Source organism: Vitis riparia, chromosome 19 (assembly GCF_004353265.1).
Source record: "Vitis riparia cultivar Riparia Gloire de Montpellier isolate 1030 chromosome 19, EGFV_Vit.rip_1.0, whole genome shotgun sequence".
NCBI classification, from domain to species: Eukaryota; Viridiplantae; Streptophyta; class Magnoliopsida; order Vitales; family Vitaceae; genus Vitis; species Vitis riparia.
Genome location: NC_048449.1, coordinates 8709329 through 8730022, shown reverse-complemented (window position 1 = coordinate 8730022; position 20694 = coordinate 8709329). Strand labels below are relative to the sequence as shown.

The window sequence follows — 20694 nt, the reverse complement described above, 5'->3', positions numbered from 1 at the left end:
ACTAATGCTAATTATTTAATTATGTATTTTATATAATAATTTAATGCAAAATAAATTTAAATTTATAAATAAAATTATCAATATTTTTAAATTACTGAATATTGATATGAATATATTACTCTGTTTTTCTTTCATCCAAATTTTGTTCCACTGAATTTTACTAGTAAGATTTTTAATAAAATAATAATTATCAAAACATTTAAAGAATATTATACTTTTCTTTCTTTTACTAAAATTTCCCATCCATATTATTGTAAATATAATTGAAAACAACCATAAAAATAAAAATAAAAAATTAAATTAATTAAAAAAAATAAAATAATTCAAACAAGCGTAATTATATTATTAATATACATTTAGATATATTATCTATTTATATAATCATATATAATATATAATTGATATATCCATTTACACATATTAACTCTTCATTAACATTTATTTATTTTCACACATTAAATTATTAATAATTAGTTACCATAATAAATTTTAATTAAAATAATTTATTTAAAGTGTTCTCAACTCTCAAGTAGAAAATTAAAAATGTGTGCAAAACAAAAAAAGTTGAATTCCAATTCCCTTTCCATTTCCCTAAAATTCCCACTTAAAACTTCTCTCCCATTCGGCCATGAATTCAAAATCCCGCCGAAGGTTAAAAACAAGCGAATGAAAAAGCTTTTTCCTTTTTCCTTCAAATTCCAACGCTGAAAAGACATTCTGGCACTTTCCGGGGAAAAAAAGCTCTGGAGTTTCACGCCTTGTGGTTTTCGAAACGCCGATGGCAGTGAAAATCTGAACCCACGCGTCAATTGCTAGGGTTTTTCGTTTACTGCTCAGATTGATAAGCTAGAGTTTTGGATTACTGAAACATGAATTTGGGCGATCTCAACAAGGTATGGGAAGTGAAGCCCCTGAAAAAGGCTGGAGAAGATGAAGCGAGGAAGATTCTGGAGAGGGTAGCCAAACATGTCCAACCCATTATGCGGAAACACAAATGGAGAGTCAAGCTTCTCTCTGAATTCTGGTAAATTTTTTCTCAACATTTGTTTGGTTCCCGAGAATATATGAAGGGAAAACAAAACGAAAAATGAAAACGAAATTCCGCTCCTTTGCCCTTTCCTCTTATTATTCAAGGGTAATCAAGGTTTGAGCTTTGATTGACTTCAATTTGTAATTATATCCGTTTGATTGCTGAATTTTGGGAATTTATTTTTCAAACTGTTTTGTTCGAAAAGATTTGTATGCAAAATTTGAGTTCATTTTAATGCAGATAGATAATTAAAAGAAAAATGATGGGACTCTACGAATCACCCTCAGAAACCTTGGGCTTATCTCATACAAACTAGAATTGAAGGCAGGAAGGTTTTGTGTTTTCATTATCCTTTTAGAAAATAGGCTGACCAGCTTTATTCACTACAACCTTAAAGAGTGAACTAATCACTGTAATACTAAAGAACTTGAACTGGTTGACGAAAAAAATTTAGTATTGGTGTGAATACACTTTTTGTTTTTAAAATGAGAAAATAGTAATTACTTTTATATAAGATACCGAACCTCCAAGAGGTTTCCATTGAAATTTCTGAAGGTGATTTTGAAAGATATAAGGTAAAATCTATACTTTTAATATGAGATGTTTTACTTTTATATAACAATTACTAATTTTAAAAATGAAAAGCAGAAGTGTATCCAAATGGACAATGAAAGACTCACGAAACTATGAAACATTAATGATTTTGGAAATACGAACTCTTGTGACCCTTTGACTAGACTCAAACAAAACATGGGCTGAAATCCACATTGAATCACATAAAATCTCAATTAGGCTCATCATCATGCAAAGTGTGCCAAATCATAGTTTGGGCCTTAGAGTCCAATACTCTACACCTTTGGTAAACTTTTATTGGTGCTTGCCACTTGTCTCCATCAACTATCCCAACTTAGGAAGCTCAACCCTGACAAGTTACAAGGTATGGAATTTCTCATAAATGTCATGATTCTATTGATGAAACTCATTATTTGTGGTCCATGTACAATCTGAAAGTGGTCTCCCCCTCCATTTCACAAGATACCTTGCAACACCCTGCCCCAGTTGAAACAATTTGGTGATCAACTGCATCTTCTGTCTTCTCTTTCAATAATCAAGGGGCTGGGGGGAGGTGAGCATTTGGATCATTGATTGATGTAGTGGCTTTAGGATCGGAATCAGGGGTGAGGTTTTCAATATTGAAAATGTTACTAATGCCCATATTTTCTGGCAAGTCAAGTACATAAGCATTGGAGCTTATTTTCTTGAGAATTTTATAGGCATTATCATTCTTGGAGTGGAGTTTCTTGTAGACACCTCTAGGATATTGTTTAGGCCTTATTCACACCATAACCATGTCACTTTCCATAAATTCAGAAAATTTTCTTGTCACATCAGCATATGCCTTATAATTTTCATGGCTCAAAACAAATTTTTTGTCGAATATCATCAGGTATCTCATGCAAATGCCTGCTAAAAGCATCAGTTTCAACACTAGTTCATGCGTCCATTAGTAAAGGAACCAAATCAATAGGCTTTATAGGAAGAAATCCAGGTTACAATCTCAAATGGACTGCAACCAGTAGACCAGTTCACGTAGATATCATATGCAATTTCAGCCAGTGGAAGAATTTGATCTCAACTAGTAACAGCTTCTCCGACTATGCAGCAAAGTAGATCACCCAAGCTTCCATGTATAACTTTTGTTTGGACATTTTTTTGAGGGTGAAAAGCAGAAGAAAATTTCAATTTGGTGTTTAGAATTTTCCAAAAGTTTGCCAAAAGTAACTCATGAGCCTTCCATCCCAATTGAAAATAATGGTTTTTAGGAAACGGTGGAAACCATGAAGGCAGACAATTTCTTTGAAGAAGAGTTTAGCAATGTGGATAGCATCTGAAGTGTTTGAGCTTGGGATAAAGTGATCTTAGAGAAACAATCTACCACCACAAATATGCAATCAAGCCCTCTGATAGTGTTTGGCAAACCAAGGACAAAATCCATGCTTAGGTCTTGCTATGGCTCATTTGGCACAGGGAGTGGCATGCATAGACTTGTATTTTTCTTTTTCCCTTGGCTGCTTGGCAGGATTGACATCTTGGGACATTCTCAGCCACATCCCTTTTCAAACCTGGCCAACAAAAATGATCTTCTCATACCACATGCTCACGGAATGATGTGTTGGGTAGGCAACATCGAGTCCCTTGGAAGAGATATCCATCATATAATGAAAAATCAGCATATTCTCCCAAATTTCCAGCTACTAGAGCAGCATATATAATTCTAAAATCTTTGCAAGAAGGATTAGCTCTCTTGAGTGAGTCAAATCCCACAACTTGTGCAGCCATGGAAGAAAGAATATACATCACTCTGCTAAGAGTGTCAAATGCCTTGTTCACAACACCAGATTTGTGCTTAATGAGGTAGGGGTATTATTATAAAAATGAGACCCATTTCCCATGTTGGTGATTAAAATTCCTTCAAGAGTTTGGATATTTGAGAGCTTCATGACCAGAATATAAAACAAACACCTTTGGAAGAAGATAATGACGCTAGTGCCGCAAAGTTTGAACCAGTGCATCACATTCTTTGTTATCGGTAGAATATTTCTGCTTTGCTTAATAAATATGCCAGAACATAGTTTGGGCCTTAAAAGTCTAATCTTCCATGCCTTTGTTAAACTTTTACAGGTGATTGCCTCTTGTCTCTATCACATTTTTTGTTTTCTCCTATGTTTTATGTGTAATAAAGGGTTTAAGTTTTTTTTACTTGGATTTTAGATGACATCCCATTTGGTTGCCAAGAAACTTGAGGTAAAGGTAAGTAGAAAATTTGGAATGCTGGCATTACAACTCTAACCTCAGTCATTTATGCGATTTGAAGTTCCTTTTTAATTTTTGATGCTTTCTTAGCCACCGAATAGATTTTTCAAGCTGTTTTTGTTTCACTTCATTGTTCATTTTGCCCTTTCGTTTTATTTTCTTCCCCCATGGAATTAAAATGAATAAATGAAATTGCAGCCCAAACAATCCGGCTCTTCTAGGGTTGAATGTGGGGGGTGGCATTCATGTGAAGTTGAGACTTCGGAGGCCCAACAGAGATTGGGATTTCTTCCCATTTGATCAAATTCTTGATACCATGCTTCATGAGCTTTGCCACAATGTCCATGGTCCTCATAATGCAGATTTCTACAAGCTTTGGGATGAAATCAGAAAGGTTTTTTTCTTCTACTCCACAGCTTGTTTCAAGTAATGATAACTGATATATATATATATATACACATACTATATCTATTTATATATGTATGCATTTTGTTTCACCGCCTTTTAGGCATTTCTAATGCAAGCCCTTTTAATACCTATCAAAAAAATAAAAAAATAAAAATCTATTTATATAGGTATGTATTGAGTTATTGGAGTTGCATAAAAGCTCTACCTGGGGGTGGGTTATACTGTTATAGACGCTTTTGTAATCTTGTTTTATGCTTTTGTACTTAACTTGTAGGTCTTTGTTAGAGATAATGCTAGGTTAGCTCCATAACTTATCAAGAATTAGTTATGTCCTATTCTTGAATATTCAGAGTTTCGTGTCCTGTAGCATAATTGCCTAGGGATTGCAATATTTCCTTTGCCAGCTATTTGTGTTGTATTGGTTTAGTTTGTTAATTCTATGCCTAAATATCTGTATGTATCCATTATTCAAATATGGTTTAGCCTCCACTTCTTTGAATTTCTGCTGTTTTCCTTAGTATCAGAGCACAACATTCATCAATGACACTTGCCACTGAATCTTCCAACACCTCAAATCCTACAACCCCAATAGTTGTATCAGTCAATCCCATTAATACCTAGAACATTCAGATTATAAACCCAACAACTCAGTCAGCCATTGTTCGATTGACAACAATTTTCTCATATGGAGGCATCAATTTTTTCTTCTATGACTGCAAGCATGTTTGCTTCCATGGTTGGATGCAGCACTGCTTGTGATATTTGGTGCACCTTAGAGAAAGTCTACCTCACAACACACAGCGAAGCTAATGTAGTGTGTTCTTGTAAAGATGAAGTTGTGTGCTGATATGCTTGCTTCGATAGGGAATTTGATCTTAGAAGAGGATCAAATCCTCTACATACTAGTTGGGCTTAGCATTGAATGCAAATTTGTGGTTGTCTCGATCACTTCTTGGTTGGAACCAGACTCATTGTCTGATGTGGGTGCTTTATTTCTTGCCCATGAGAATTAAATTGTAGCAAACGCTAATGTCATACAACCAACAATGAATTTGATGTTTCAAAATCAACTGAAGAGTTTAATGGTTGCAAGAATACCTTTTAATAGAACAACCACCAATAAAATACCAAGTGCAGGATGCAATGGTTGTGGTTAAGGAATAACTTGGAACAAATGTTCCAAGCCTCAATGTTAACTCTATGGGAAAAAAAAAAAAATTATTATTATTATTAGTATTTTTTTTATAGGAAAAATATTATTATTAATTGGCCCCAAATTTCTCAAGCTTGAAAAGCAACAATAGGCCTTCCATCTTTAACAACATGGGAATGCAACCAACAACACTAATCCTTTTGCAGCATTGGCCACCACCTTTGATTTGCTCACTAACAATTCTTGTTTCTCATACTCGGGTGCCACAAACCATACAACCAATGATTTGAGCATGTTTGATCTTTGGTTTGAGTATCACGATACAAACAAATTTTGCATGGGTAATGGTGTAGGTTTGACAATCAATTATATTAGTCTTTCTTTCTTTGTTTACCTAATTCTTCTTAAGTTTTGACTCTTTCCAATCTCTTAGATATACCTCACACTTATTAGAGTCAATTTGCAAAAGATAATGAAGTTTTCTTTGAACTTCACCCTACTTTTTGTCTTGTGAAGAAACAAGTCATAGGGAATGCCATTGCTCTAAGAGGAGCTCCATGAAGGATTGTACCATTTCTCCACCATCTAAGATCAATTCCTCCACATCAAGTCTAGTCTTCCATGTTTAACATTTACTTCGAGTTTTATGGTTTTGTCTAGTGAATTAAAGTATTCAGCTAGGACCAATACCAAGTCAATCTCTTCAATTGTTAATCAATCAATTGTTCATTTAAATTCCAGTAATAAGGTTCTAAATTTATGGCATAAAAAGCCTGAACGTCTATGCTTTGTTTGACAACTGTTTTTGAAAATAGTTTATAGTTTTCTATTATCCAAAATAAAAAAGCAGGAAAACATGTTTGACAATAAAAAATAAAAAACAGTTTTTTATTCTTTTTTTTTTTTTTAAAAAAAGTGTTTTCAAAGAATATTTTTTAGTTGTTTCATTGGTTTTCTTAGGGTTGTTTTAAAAAATAATTGTACAAATATGGAGAATGATTAAAAATAAAGCATTACATATAAAAATTATTTTTAAAAGATATTTAAAAACATAGAAAACAAGTTAATAATATTTTAGAATTCCAAATAGACCTTTATTCTACAAAACATCTAAGAATAGTTTTTAAAAACTGTTTTTAAAAACATTTCCCAAACAAAGCATTAGCTTCTCAAGTAAGGAAAATTTTTTGTTTTTTTGTTTTTATTTCAATACTATTTACATTGAGCCTTTGCAGCTGGTCCACTCTAGTATTTAGGGGGCAGCACCAATGTGTTGCACAAATAGGTTTAAATATTATGTAAGCTTTGTTGGTGTCTATTCCCATTATACTTACATTTATTTCCTCAAATGTAAGTCTGAGGTGGGTTAATTATTCCTCCATTTTAGGGCTCAAGCTGAATTGTTGCTCATCACCAAATCAAACTTCTTCAAACCAAGTCAACTTCTGCTAGTTCAGGAACCTCATTTCTTGGTCCATTAAGCTTCAATTAATGGACCAACTTTCTAGATCGTGCTCCTCAATTAAGCTTCAAACACCAGACCAACTTTCTTGATCCTTAGATTAGCATTCTCCATCATCAACTGGTGTTGGTTCTCCTATTTAGGAATGGCAACGGGGCGGGTTCGGGACGGGTCGCCCCCATCCCAACTCCGCCCTGTTTATTTAAAACAAATCCCATCCCCGTCCCATTTAAAAACTTAAACAGGGCGGGGCGGGGCGGGGCGGATACAATAAATTCCTATACCCGCCCCGCCCGCCCCGTTTAACTTTTTTTTTTTTTTTTTTTCCTTTTCTGAATTCACCATTGAAACCGGCGAGACAGGGCTTACTGCCGCAGTGCCGCCGCGATAAGATCTCATGGGTAAAGCCAACCACCACCACTCCTTCGCGTATGACCGTAGTATCGCCGCGATCAGATCTCTGTGGGTAACGTTGCCGCCCCTCCTTCGCGTACTGTTGCAGTGCCGCCGCGATCAGATCTCCGTGGGTAACGCCAGTCGCCACCCCTCCTTCGTGTACTGTCGTAGTGCCGCCGCGATCAGATCTTCCTGGGTAACGCCAGCCGCCGCCCCTCCTTCGCGTACTGCCGCAGTGCCGCCGCGATCAGATCTCTGATTGTTGAATCTGACAACATCACAACCTGGACTGGCCAGCTTCCCCTTCCAGTTCTTCTCTTCGTGTCCTCTCCGGTGAGTCTTGGAAGTGGAGAAGAAGCTCTTTGGTTTCTGACGACAGGAAGCTGCCATACCCAGATCTCCGATTGTTGAATCTGACGACATCACAACCTGGACTGCCCAGCTTCCCCTTCTGGTTCTTCTCTTCGTGTCCTCTCCGGTGAGTCTTGGAAGTGGAGAAGAAGCTCTTTGGTTTCCGGCGACAGGAAGCTGCCATACCCAGAACGGTGGAAGAGTTCAAGGGCAAAAGTGTGATGGAGGATCGGGGCGGGGCGGGGTGGGGCAATACCCGTCCCCGCCCCGAACCCGCTCCGGGTTTTTTAAACCATTCCCAAACCCGTCCCAAACCCGTTTAATAAAATTTAACCCCGTCCCATTAGGGGCGGGGCGGGGTGGGTACCCGAAAAAACCCGCCCCATTGCCATCCCTACTCCTATTCCTGCCTCTAAATCAACCTTTGCCACTCCTAAAATTCCTCTAGTCCTTTTTGAACCAACTGGTGAGAGTCAAACTGAATCTCATGCTCATGGTGATGTTCATCCTATGATTATCTGATCCATTGAAGGGTATTTAAACCTAAGCCACTGAACTTGTTCTTACAAGACTGACTGGGTATTAGATCCAGATGATAGAAAATCTGCATTTGGATTTTGCATCTCTCTTGGCAACGGTTCTATTACCTGGAGCTCAAAGAGGTAAACTAACCTCAAGATCAAGCACGGAGGTCGAATATAGAAGCCTAGCTAATGCTGCAATAGAGACAGTTTGGCTTCACTCCCTGCTCAAAGAACTTAGAATTTTGCAAACCAAAGTTCCAATTCTTTGATGTGACAATTCAAGAGCTGTTTCCTTTAGTGCCAATCTTGCCTTACATTGCAGAGCTAAACATATGGAGCTTGACTTGTGTTTTGTTTGAGAAAAGGCCCTTGAGAAGTCCTTATTAGTACCGCATGAGCCAAGCCAATCAGATGACCGATATCATTACCAAACCATTGTCTACTATCATATTCCATAGACTTCAGGCCAAGCTAAATGTGATGTCACCAACCACTCTTAGCTTGAGGGGGGCTGTTAAAGATAATGCAAGATTCGCTCCATAATAAATTAAAAATTAGTTATTGCCTATTCTAGAATATTCAGAGGTTCATGTCCTGCAGCATAATTGCCAGATTGCAATAATCCCTTTGCCAGCTGCTTGTATTGTATTGGTTTACTTTGTTTACTCTGCCTATTTATAGATACCCATTCTTCAAAGTTTAGTCTCCACTTTTCTGCATTTCCTCTGTTTTTCTTACCTTCTTTGAATGTGGATAACTGTAACAGTTCAACTTCTGAATGACAGTCAACTTCCCAGAAAGTAAATGGGGTTTTGAGATATCTAAAATGTTTTAACATTGTTACATATGGCCCCTTTGGTTCTTGGTAAGAATGACAAATTGAAGATAAATGCTTCAAGATCGTAAGGAAACATTGTATTTTGATTGTTTTATTCCTTCCAAGACCCAAATGTAGTAATAGTCAATGGAGAAAAGAGGATAAGTTTAGGACCTAGATATTTAGCGCTTTCTGCTTTCAGTTTGATTGTTGATGCTCATTAGTCTATTTAACTTTCATGCAAAATATGTCCATTATCAACTTACTATTTTATATGATTTCCCACTACAACATATGCTATACTTATGGTTGTAGAAAATTTCCCATTAAACCTCGTTGTAGTAAGAACTATAGTACTTAGTTAAAATGTGATTCCCATTGTAGCTTTCTTGAATATTTTCAATTTTCTAGTGGTGAATAGTTATATTGTATGTGATTACATAGCTTATGATCTTTTTGTTGGTTATTCTGTGTTATATTTCTGTCTAGATAGCTTGAGTATGAATCTTCCTTAGCTTTTCACACAAGTTAGGCCTTGCAAAAGAGGGTTGACTTTGTGCTGGGGTTGGGAAGTCATACCTATTTGGAAATTATGTAGATGGCATGGAGATGGATTTTGGATACACTAAGGCATAATTTTCTATTTCAGAATGAATCAAATGAAAATTTTGGGAAAACCAGTTTTGAGCTGAAGAATTATTGGACATTGTTTATTTTTCTTTTTATTTTGCTTCTTTTTCTTCTATGGTATGCTTATTGCCACATGCAGGAGTGTGAGGAGCTGATGGCAAAGGGCATAACTGGAACAGGGGAGGGGTTTGATCTTCCTGGGAGGCGTTTGGGTGGTTTCTCTCGTCAACCTCCTGTTTCATCTCTACGCCAAACTGCACTTGCTGCTGCAGAAAAGAGAGCCCGTCTAGGATCTCTAGTGCCATCTGGTCCTAAACGCCTTGGAGGTGATAGCAGTATCATGGATGCACTTAGTCCAATACAAGCTGCTGCAATGGCTGCAGAAAGGAGATTACAGGATGATATCTGGTGTGGCTCCCAGAGTTGTGAAGCTTCAGAGGGTGGTGAAAGTAGCTCAGATCTCTCTGACAAGCATGTACATAGGGAGCAAAGTGCTGGAATGTCAAGTCATGGTAGTGGTAGAGGTGCACTTGATTTGGATGTGACATCTCGAAAAAGAAGTCATGAAACTGGTAACTGGCCATTTTCTCGGTCCTTTAGTAATCATCCAGATACATGCATCATGGATTTATCCATGGATATGCTTCAACTTCAGAACCCCATACTTAACCATGATACAAGGTTCAAAAAAGTTGTGAATCAGATTAATATTTTGTTTTCTCATCTTCTAATTGTTATCCAGGATCAAGTTTTGTGGATCTATCCAAGTGTGCTTCAGCCTCTGGGTCTGTGCTTGGACATGATGCAACTCACAATACTGAGAAATCGATTATGTGGGAGTGTGGAATTTGCACTTTGTTGAATCCAGTAAGTATTTCAATCATTGCACTCATGAATTTATTTAATTGGTAAATGGAGATCTCAACTCTTTCTCCCTCTCTCTTTCTCATGTTTTGAATTTTTATTTTTTTTTACTTTGCTTATTGTATTTGGCTATTTCCATAACTAACTCTAGCTTCACTAGGCTCAAACCTACATATCTCTAGGGTTGGGGAAGTGAATGAGATATGTTTATAGCATCTTTGACATTCAAAACTTGCATTAACTCTATTGGCTCCTTGCTAGTACGGGAGCCACTTGATGGATAAGGGGGCAAGTGACTCACCACAAACAAACCCCCCCAACCCCCTGTTTCGCTCTGAGAACTTTTTATCCCCTACTCAAAGGAGTCAGCATTGACCATTAAGCTACAGTCAGTAGTTTTGCTTTATTTATTTATTTTTTTGGTGCCTCCCCTGAAATAAACTTACAAAATCTTGCACTCCCACCCCAGATTAATTTCCAGGCCTCTGCCGCTGCTCCTTGCTTTAGAGTCTCTAACAAGCCGGGTTCATGTCTTTTCCTATGATTCATCTTTCTTTATGTTAATGTTTTTGTGAGCAGAGTTACTTTTTTCCTTTGCTTTGGTACCTTCCCACTGCAACTCATGTGTCTTTTGCTTGTAAATGATGGTGCATTGCTGCAGCCATTAGCTCCTATATGCAAGGTTTGCAGCACTGAGAAGCCAAGAGATGTTGGTATCAAGTACAAAGTCTGGTCATGTAAATTCTGTACTCTGGAAAACAACGTAGAGTTAGACAAATGTGGTGCATGCGGACAGTGGAGATATTCTCATGGCCCACCAGTGTCAACTCGTGCACCCAATCTTGGCACTTGAGAGGTACCCCTCAAAATGGTCCATAAACTCTCTGCACATATATATGGCTACTATGATCCTGTCATTTTTTGGAGATATTTACCTCTATAATTTGGTTAGAATGGTTCTCATATCATGTTTTGGATTTAAATATGAACAAAGAAGTATAGTTGTTGCTTGAGGAGAAAAGCAAAGTTCTACTGTGAAGTACCTATTCCTTATTCTGCCTTTAATACCCCACAACCGTTCCCCATCCTGTCTACCATAATTATAATTGATATGTACCTAACCATTATGTGGGCTTGATGGCTTACATTTAAGATCCAACTGTGGGGTTGAGGTTGGCCACTAGGAAGAGAGAGCCAAAACTGCTCAGAAGCTAGACCATATGCTATTTTTATACCTATATAATCACATACAGGGAGCAGATAGCATGTGTTCCTCAAGTAAAGGAATGCAGCAAAGCCACTGACCATGCCAAAGAAGCCATTGATGAGGTACGTGCTCCGCAATTATGAATAAGGCTTTGATTCAATATCATGTGAGCAATAACAATCTTCATACCCTTGTATATATGGTTTGGTGGATATCAGGATTCATGAGCAGGTGCACACATTTGGGCTACTCAGAAATTTTGGGCTTTTGGCTGGGGCCACAAATTGAAAGAGGCCAGTAGAATGGGCCTGGTCTGGGCCCAGCACCTGATATTTTGGTGAGAGAGGTTGAACCACCACAGAAAGGGACAGTGATAATAACCAGAGCTCATGTGAAGAAGCTGGATAAAGAATGAACCTTTTGATCAACCCTCCTGAACTTCAGTTACTTTTAACATTTTCCCGATTGGGATCATAGAAAATATATACAGAAATGGTGATGTTAGATAAGGAAAATCCCACAACTTGCAATGCAAGTCACCATCATCATCTGCCATGGATCCAGCAAATCACATGCCATAACACACATAACAACATCACCCACTTTCATTCTAACTCCTATGCTTTGTATGGGATGAATTTTAGTCATTTAACTAATTGGCTTTCCTCTAAATATCTTTAGAGAAAGATTGTGAAGCATGTGGTTGGTCTAAGTGGGAATCACACTTGGGTTACCAAGACTTGCAAAAGTTAAGTGCTGAAACCTAAAGCTGTGGGAATGAGAGGATGCGCAGATTTGAAAAAGAAACACTTGCTTCAACCCCAAAACACTGCAGGCATTAATTTTATGTTTTCCATGCGATAAGGGTCAAAAGAGGGGAAAAGAAAATTTGAGAAAGAGAGAGAGAGAAAGGAGATATGAGTATGAAGAGTTGAATATTTCACATCTTAGTTGAATACCCTCATTTTTCAGCTGATGGGGGCTTTGGTTTGGCAATCTTTGGACACACACTTCTTACATACAAACAGACAACCAACATTGGAGGCTTGAATCATGACTGATTAGGTATTAGGTATCCTTGTATGTATATACTACTCCCACACTGAACTAAGATGATACCTTTAATTATTATTATTATTATTATTGTTTTTAAGATTTTAATACTGGTAAGTGTTAAATTTATTTATTTATTTTTCATGTTAAAAAATCAATTATTTTATTCTATTTAAAAACCTAATAATTTGAAAAAAAAATTACATATTTCCAAATATCCCAAGAATTGCTTTCATAATAAAAATTTTATAATGATTAAGTATATAATTGTTTGGAAATTGGCAATTAGATAATAATTAGAATTTTTAATTATGTTTAGTTGCTAAAAAAATATTAAAAAATTTCTAAGTTAACATTTATTTTCATAGGCTTTATCTTGGAATGTATAAATTTGTGATCCAAATATGTATAAATCCTAACTTTTTATTTTTTTTTTTCAAATTAATTAGAATTGATGATTCTAATGGATATCAAGATAAGTGTGAAGTATGTTTTGGATTTCTAATTAAAAATTTCATTGAAATTAATGATTCGATTTTGCCATATAGTATGAGGTTGAATTTTATAGTAAATCCTTTTTTTTTTTTTTTTTTTTTTATCCAAATTGTACAAAATTAAAATATTTTAATTTTTTCAAGAACTTGAATTATCCAAAATTTTCAAAAATAAATTTTATTTTATTTTATGTGAGGATTAACCATATTTAAGTGTTAATAAAATTAAAAATTGAAAAGAAAAAAAAAGAGAAAAAAGGATTTTTTTTTCTCATTAAGGCAAAAAATTTTAATTTTTTTTTCCCATGAAGATAAAATTTTCTAATTTTATCTAAATCTAAAAATAAGCTGCTTTAAAACTTAATTCAAAAAGCAAATAAACCCATAATTTTGTAAATATATTGAATAGGGTTCACCTAACATCCCAGAAAATTTAGTACAATATGAAAGAGGATTAATAACTCTTTATTCATTTTCTTTTTATAGACTTCACCTAACATCCCACTATGAAAATTTAGTATAATATAAAATATTATTAATAACTCTTAATTCATTTTCATAAATATTTTTAACCTAGACTCATGTGAAAATAATTAGTGAAATATTTTTCGAAAAAGTAAATTATTAATTTCACCTTGTGTTGAAAATTGTTTTCAAGAATAATTTTTTGTTTATTTTTATTTATTTTTCTAAGAGTTATTTTAAAAAATAATCATATAAATATGTAAAACAATAGATAAAGATTATTTTTAAAAATATTAAAAACATTTTAAGTTTCAAAATATTTTAAGTTTCAAAACATTTTAAGTTTCAAATCAGATTTTCATTCTATAAAACATTATATAACAATTTTCAAAAACTGTTCTAAAAAGTTGTTTTTAAAAACTGACATCAAATAAACCCTCATATTATAAAGAAAAAATTTACATTGAATAAATTATTTTTATATATTATTTCAAAATTTTCACAAATTTTTTTTTACAAAAATAAAATAATTTTAAAATAGGTAAAATTTTAACTAATCTTTTATATATATATATATAAATATATATATATATATATATATATTTTTTTTATAATATTTGAAAATGAAAACGTCTAAGCAACCACACCTAAGATTTTCCCCCTTTACAAGGGACTTTTTCTTCCCCTACCTGTCCACTCCTCCCTCTCATCACCTACATGGGATGTGAACTTCCTAAACTCTGCAACTCTTCCACTTTCCATTTCCACGGCCTCTTCAAGGTATCATCTTTCTTCTTCTTTCTCCCATCTCTTCCTCTGTTCTCCCCCCTACGTTCCAAAGCAGAAGGAACACCTTTTGTGTTTGCCTTTCTCTTCTTGAGGCCTTCAAAGCAGTACTGCAACCACCAAGTGCGTCAGGTCCCAGAAGATTGTGAGACCCCATTTGGGTGTGCGAACTTGTACCTGCTGCTCGAAACTTAGGTGCCCATTTCATTTTTTTGTGGGTTTCTTGGAAAAGACAGTCAAAATCATTTCTTTGTGTCTCTAGAGTTGGGAGTATCTAGGTCTGACCCAGGTTGTTTTTCTGGTGCCTGATCTGCCTGTAGATTTTTAGGAGTTGGGTTTTCTTGGTTTTGGTGTGTTTTGCAAAAGACCCAGTTGTTGTCTGTTGGAATTGTTCCATTTTGGTTTGAGAAATCATTGATTTTCCTAGGGTTAGCAAATTAGGGTTGAGTTTTTGCCATAGTGGAGCCTTTTTCTGCTTCTACGGGTTATCTGCTGCCTTGTAATTAGGGTTTCTGATCTGCTTGTAGGTTTAGAGGTCTTTGCTGCTTGTGTTTCAGGATTGTAAAATACCAAGTTCTTTTTAGCTAGTTTCTTTGAATTTGAGCTGATAACCCATGGGTTTTCCTAGGATTTATCCAATTGGGGTGCCCAATTGTTTCAAGGCTGTAACTTTTTCCCTCAATTTCTGTAATATTGTTAGCGATTTAGACAACAAAATCGGTTGAGTTTGATCCCCTTTGACAGATTTTATGGGACATCTTCAGCTAGCTAATTTGGGTTTCTTTTAGGGTTTGATGTTTTGTTAAGCACTCTGGTGACTTCTGTTAAAAAAAAATGTCTGCAAATGGTCAATGTTTTGTGGAGTGGAAAGAGCAATTTGTCTCCCAAGAGCGTGGCCACCGTGTGGTTCACTATTTCTTGAAGGATTCTGCTGGGAATTTCATCCTTGCAGTTGTGGGCACTGAGAGGAGTGTCAGACACATGTTCTACGTTGTTGCTGATGAGTTCTTGAATGCATACGGGTCGGAAAATTCTGTTCATGCTGGCTTCAAATGGAGATCCAGGCGGGAAGTTGTGGATTGGCTCACATCTATGCTATCAAAGCAGCATTTGCCTGGAGATGGATCGGGTAAGTTTTTTTTTTTTTTCATCAGGCTCAGGTTCTCATGATTTCTTCAGTCTAGTTGCCATTGTAGAAATATTTTTATGAAGCAAACCATGACCTTATGCAAAATAGTCCTGCATTTTTCTCTTGTATCAGTTTCTAGGATTTGAATTCATTGAGGACGTCCATGAAAGTTGATTAAGATTTTTTAATGTTAAAGTTCAATACACATTAGACTCTTCAGCATTAAGAAGAAAAATGCTGACTGTGTTAAGAAGTGCATGGAGGATTCCTGGGTAGCAAATTTGTGAGCTTGGTCAAAAATACTCCTTTTCCTTTACAGGATTTCTCTGTGATTTGTCTTTTGAAGAATATTCTTTGCAATACTGATTTTTCCTAAATTAGAGAAAATTGGAATCTGGAAAGAATGTTTCTTGGTGCTTAATCAGTCTGCATTTTACGCAATTATTTTGCTTCTTTAAGTGATTCCAGGGTGTTGGCTCCTCTTGCTACTTTTTTTTTTTTACCTGTCTGTGATATACTGTCTTTCTTCCTTGCCTTTCTTGTGATAGATTGATTTCTTATTTACATTTTCTGTCATGTCTTTGACAAAGATTTTATTTGAATTTAATGAAGATTAAATCTTGATAACATTTTTAATGACAGAATCACCATCAAATGATCTGACACAAGGTTTAGGATCTTCCCAATTTGCAATGACTGGATTTGGTGCTCGACGGGCCCATATGCCAGATTACACGGTACTTATTTCTGTTATGTTCTGTTTTAGCTCCAGATCAATGCATATTTTCTTTATCTGACACTTGTGCAACAGGGTCGGTTTGCTAGGAACCTGGAAGGACATGATTCAGACATTGTATGGTCAGGTGTTGCATGGACATGCGGTAAACAGCTCAAGCATTACCCGTCATTTTGCAGGAATGGGACTACAATAGTGGTAAGTATCAGCTAATGTCTCAAAAGAGAAAGTATGACATGTAAGCCTAGGAGCTTCATGATTAAATCACATTTTGTGTTATAAAAAGAATGAACTGAAAAAAGCAGGAAAAATGCTGCATTAGAATTTTCTTGTGGCAATTGTTTCATACAAAAAGTTAGTTGCTATAGTTGTCCACATATTAAAACAAAACTTAGTGTTGTAATCAGCTATATATTGCTGTTTTTCATTCCAGAAAAATTTAATGGAGGAAATGACAATGAAATTATAAAGAACCATGTGGAATGTATAATGTGCCTCATATGTAACATGAACATTAAAACATGAGGTTATGTTTGGATACTGGTAAATACTAGCATGAGGATAAAAACTAGGAAGTGATCTAAATCTCATATTTTGTTTACCGTCTAAGATATGAAGAGAAAATCAAATATGAGAAAAAATATTTAGAAACATGCATTTTCAAGTTCTTCTATGTAAGAGAGAAAATAAGAGATTAATTTAGGAAAACATGAGAACATAAATTATTACGTTTAAACCTATTTTTTTCCCCTCACTTTCTTTCCTCCATTTTTTCTCTCTAATTTGTTTTCCTCATACTTTTCTTAAACTCTCTCCAAGATCCAAACTGAGCCTAAGGGATTTCATTCCAGACCTTTCTCAGTATATTCTCCTCATGCAAAGGCTTGAGGCAAGCTTCATTGTGGAAATCTTTTTTGAGATCTTAATATAATGGCAGCTCCATGATAGCATGTGATTTCATCAAAGCTCAAAGCACATATGCATCATGAACATCATCATGAGGCAAGCCTTGTGCCTCATATGTAACATGAGCATCAAAGCACAAAGTGTTGCGCCCCATCTGGGCTTGATATTTCAAGAATGAACATTAAGGGATTTAATCCCTAAATTTTCTCAGTCTGAGTTTCCCATGAATTGGCCTGAGGCAAGCCTTGATGTGTAAACCTTATTTGAGATCTAAATGTAATGATATCTGCATGTTAGTACAATTTTCTCTTTCAGTGGCCAATTTCTCAATATTTTTCTTTTTTCTGATATTCAGATACAATCCTTTGTGTTTGTCATGGCCAAAGAGGAGGATCACTATCTTGCATATCTGGAAGATATGTATGAAGACCGGAAGGGACAGAAAAAGGTCAGAGTGAGGTGGTTTCACCATAATCAGGAAGTCAAGGGTGTAATTCCTTTACGAAATCCTCACCCAAAAGAAGTGTTCATCACGCCTTATGCACAGGTTATCAGTGCTGAGTGTGTCGACGGTCCTGCCATAGTCTTAACTCCTGAACATTATGAGAAATGCTTAGCGGCTTTTCCACACGCCTTCTTATCCAGAGTTCATCTTTGTTTTAGACAGTTTAGAAGCCATAGGGTGAAACCCTTTGATTTGAGTAAATTGCGTGGCTATTTTGATCAAGCAATTCTCTCTTGTTTGGATCTCAATCCTCTCCAGAAGCCCAATTCTGATTGCTATGGTCCAACTGCAGAAGAGGATGAAGAATTAAGCCCCGGTGACAATGTAAAGCAGGGAGCTAAGAGGACTAGAAGTTGTAGAGGGCGTCAAAGGTTTGTGAATGATCGTTCATGTGCCAGAATACCTCGTCGAGGGAGCCAGATGATGATGTATGAATCTCCACACATGAACTTAAAATATGATTTGTTAAGTCGGCGGCTACTTTCCCAGAAACATGTTGAGCCCCACCCTTGGCCTAACCCACTATTTAAGGTTGATGAAAAGATAGAATTGTTGTGTCAAGATAGTGGCATTCGAGGTTGCTGGTTCAGGTGCACAGTGTTACGGATATGTCGTAAACAAATGAAAGTTAGATATGTTGATGTGCAGGATGAAGATGGGTGTGGCAATCTTGAGGTATGCCCAGATGCCTGAAACACCTTTTAAAATTATTTCCCCATCTGAATAAACCCTTTAGATATGGTTTAGCAAATTTACATTTGAATTTTTATCATACACAATAATTTCAAATGGTTTTGAACTATAATAATGTTAATTTTCAGCTGTTCAGTAATTGGATCAAGTCTGGGATGTCTAGTTCAGGAATACCAGGTTACAACTTGGGCCCTATTTTAATAAACCCTGTATTTCCAAAATCCAAATACACACTTGCTCCTTTTTTCCCCCTCTTGTTGTGAAAACATCCAGTCTTAAGTCTCACATATCAAGGATGACTTGTCATCAAGAAGATTGGATATCTTATGTCTATCTACTGGTGCCTGTAATGTGTTGGGAACATCTGAACACATGTTCACCCTTTGGAATCAATGTATTTTTTCTGATGTCCATCTCCACTTTACTGGATATTGTGCTGGGAAATATAGGTGGTAAAGTTGGGATGGTAAGGAAATATATTGTGGCATATTTGTGTGAGAAATTTTTTAGGAAGAACCCTTCACACTGATCTTTGCTTCAATATTGGAATTCTGGGAGGGGATTTAATTTGTGTGGTTTTAAACAGGGGTATCTACTTGTTGCTTATGAATATTCAGTGAATTGGCTGGATATATATATAGGCTGGCAAGTGAATAGTGTCAGCACTCAGCATTGTCAACCAGAAAATCTGGTGCTTGTTCTGGCTGTGGGTCATACAAAACAGGCATTTTAGCAAAAAAAAAAAAAAAAGGGAAGGGGGGGGGGGAGCGGGGGGGACTGGGGGGAGTTGGGGTTTACTTAGAAAGAAACCATTTTGCTTGAAGAATATATATCATGAGTCTAGGTTATGCATTCAAATTCTGTTATGAATCGAAAACTCTTCCCTGGGGAAGTAAGTTGATTCATTTTCCTTTGTGTAGGAATGGACCTCAATTTTCAAGCTAGCTGCCCCTGATAAACTTGGCATGAGATGCTTGGGCCGCCCAACAATTCGACCAGCCCCTTCTAGCACTCAAACAGATGTTGCTTTGAAGGTTGGGACTCCAGTGGATGCATGGTGGAGTGATGGCTGGTGGGAGGGCGTTATAACTGAAGCCAACAACTTAGGAGATGGTCCTCTGCAAGTTTACATCCCTGGTATGCTTGTTGGGAAATCTTATGCAATTATTTTTCTTTTCTTTCTTTTCTCCATTTTTCTATTTGTCCCTTCTTACCTCTTTCTAATGTAATTTTTTTATGGGGAAATTAGGTGAAAACTTGTTCTTGAATATGCACAGCAAGGATTTAAGAATTTCTAGAGATTGGGTAGGAAACCAGTGGATTGATATTGAGGCAAAGCCTGATATACTGTCAGCCATATATGCAGCTATTAGCCCAGATGCAAAGATTTCCACCTCCTTGATCAATAGTAAGGATGCTGCTGTCTTGTGTCCTATAGCTCCCACTAGTACCATGCAAAATGTTGTTGAAGATAAGTTGGACTTAGCTGCTCCAGTCAGTTCCTATGGCTTCCCTGAAGACATGGACTGTGTTAATGAAATGAAGCAGCCATCACGGGAAGATGGAGGGGGTGGAAATGATGCTGATCATGTCAATGATAGTCATAATAATGACAATTTAGATGAAGCCCATGGTGATGACAATGACGAGAACAATAACAATGATGAAGATGACCACAATGATGGTGATGACAATGATTGTGAGTTAGACCTGGAGGATTTTGAAACTGCTCGGCAGAAATGTGTAGCAGTGGAGCTCATGGAAATGGTGGCATAACCCAACAACTTATGGAAGTGGTGGTGGTGGTGGTGGTTGATATTGGGAAGGAGCTTCATATTTTGGAGGTTTGGATTTTTGTAAATAGCAATAGTTGGTTGATGGCGCTGGAGGGGAGTTTATTTCATTTTGATGACTTAGGGGACTTTGTAGGTGTACAGAAGCCATTTAGAATTTTATTTGTGATGTTTCTGTTGTTATGTTACCTAGAAGCCCATTGATGAGTAAAAATCTCTCAAGGCTTTCATTTAGTGACTGGCTAATGTTCTTCTTGATTGTTTCCTTGTACCAACAAATTTAAATTACATTCTACAGTGCTAGAATTAGTCTCTTTTGCTTCCCTTTTTCCTTGGACCTCTGGAACACACTCTGATAGTCATTTGAAATGTTACAACCACTCTTTTGGTTCCATTTTGCTGCATGATAGTTATTTGAAGTGTTTCAAAAGTGCATAAAAACATCCCTATCCATGTACAAGCCTTGGAGAAATTATTT

At 36.3% G+C, this 20694-nt stretch overlaps 2 protein-coding genes across 4 annotated transcripts; both read left to right on the top strand.

Moving 5' to 3' along the window:
* Positions 1–625: 625 nt before the first annotated feature.
* On the top strand, positions 626–12149 carry LOC117909559 (DNA-dependent metalloprotease WSS1). Of its 3 annotated transcripts, XR_004650392.1 has the most exons (6): positions 630–1024; positions 4043–4238; positions 9725–10157; positions 10328–10452; positions 11111–11778; positions 11875–12149. XR_004650392.1 is itself a non-coding variant. In XM_034823605.1 (5 exons), exons 1-5 carry the CDS (start codon positions 870–872, stop codon positions 10991–10993), a joined length of 984 nt encoding a protein of 327 aa, XP_034679496.1. In that variant the 5' UTR covers positions 626–869; the 3' UTR covers positions 10994–11091. The 3 variants fall into 3 exon arrangements, 2 of the variants coding, with proteins under 2 accessions (XP_034679496.1, XP_034679495.1); XM_034823605.1 differs by lacking the exons at positions 11111–11778; positions 11875–12149 and adding an exon at positions 10919–11091 and having other exon boundaries at positions 626–1024; XM_034823604.1 differs by having other exon boundaries at positions 11111–12149.
* A 2206-nt stretch (positions 12150–14355) lies between these two features.
* LOC117908987 lies at positions 14356–20607 on the top strand. Its single transcript, XM_034822866.1, has 6 exons — positions 14356–15583; positions 16226–16320; positions 16395–16517; positions 17581–18405; positions 19344–19560; positions 19673–20607. The coding sequence occupies exons 1-6, from the start codon at positions 15289–15291 to the stop codon at positions 20197–20199; spliced, it is 2082 nt and encodes a 693-aa protein (XP_034678757.1). The 5' UTR covers positions 14356–15288; the 3' UTR covers positions 20200–20607.
* Positions 20608–20694: the final 87 nt, after the last annotated feature.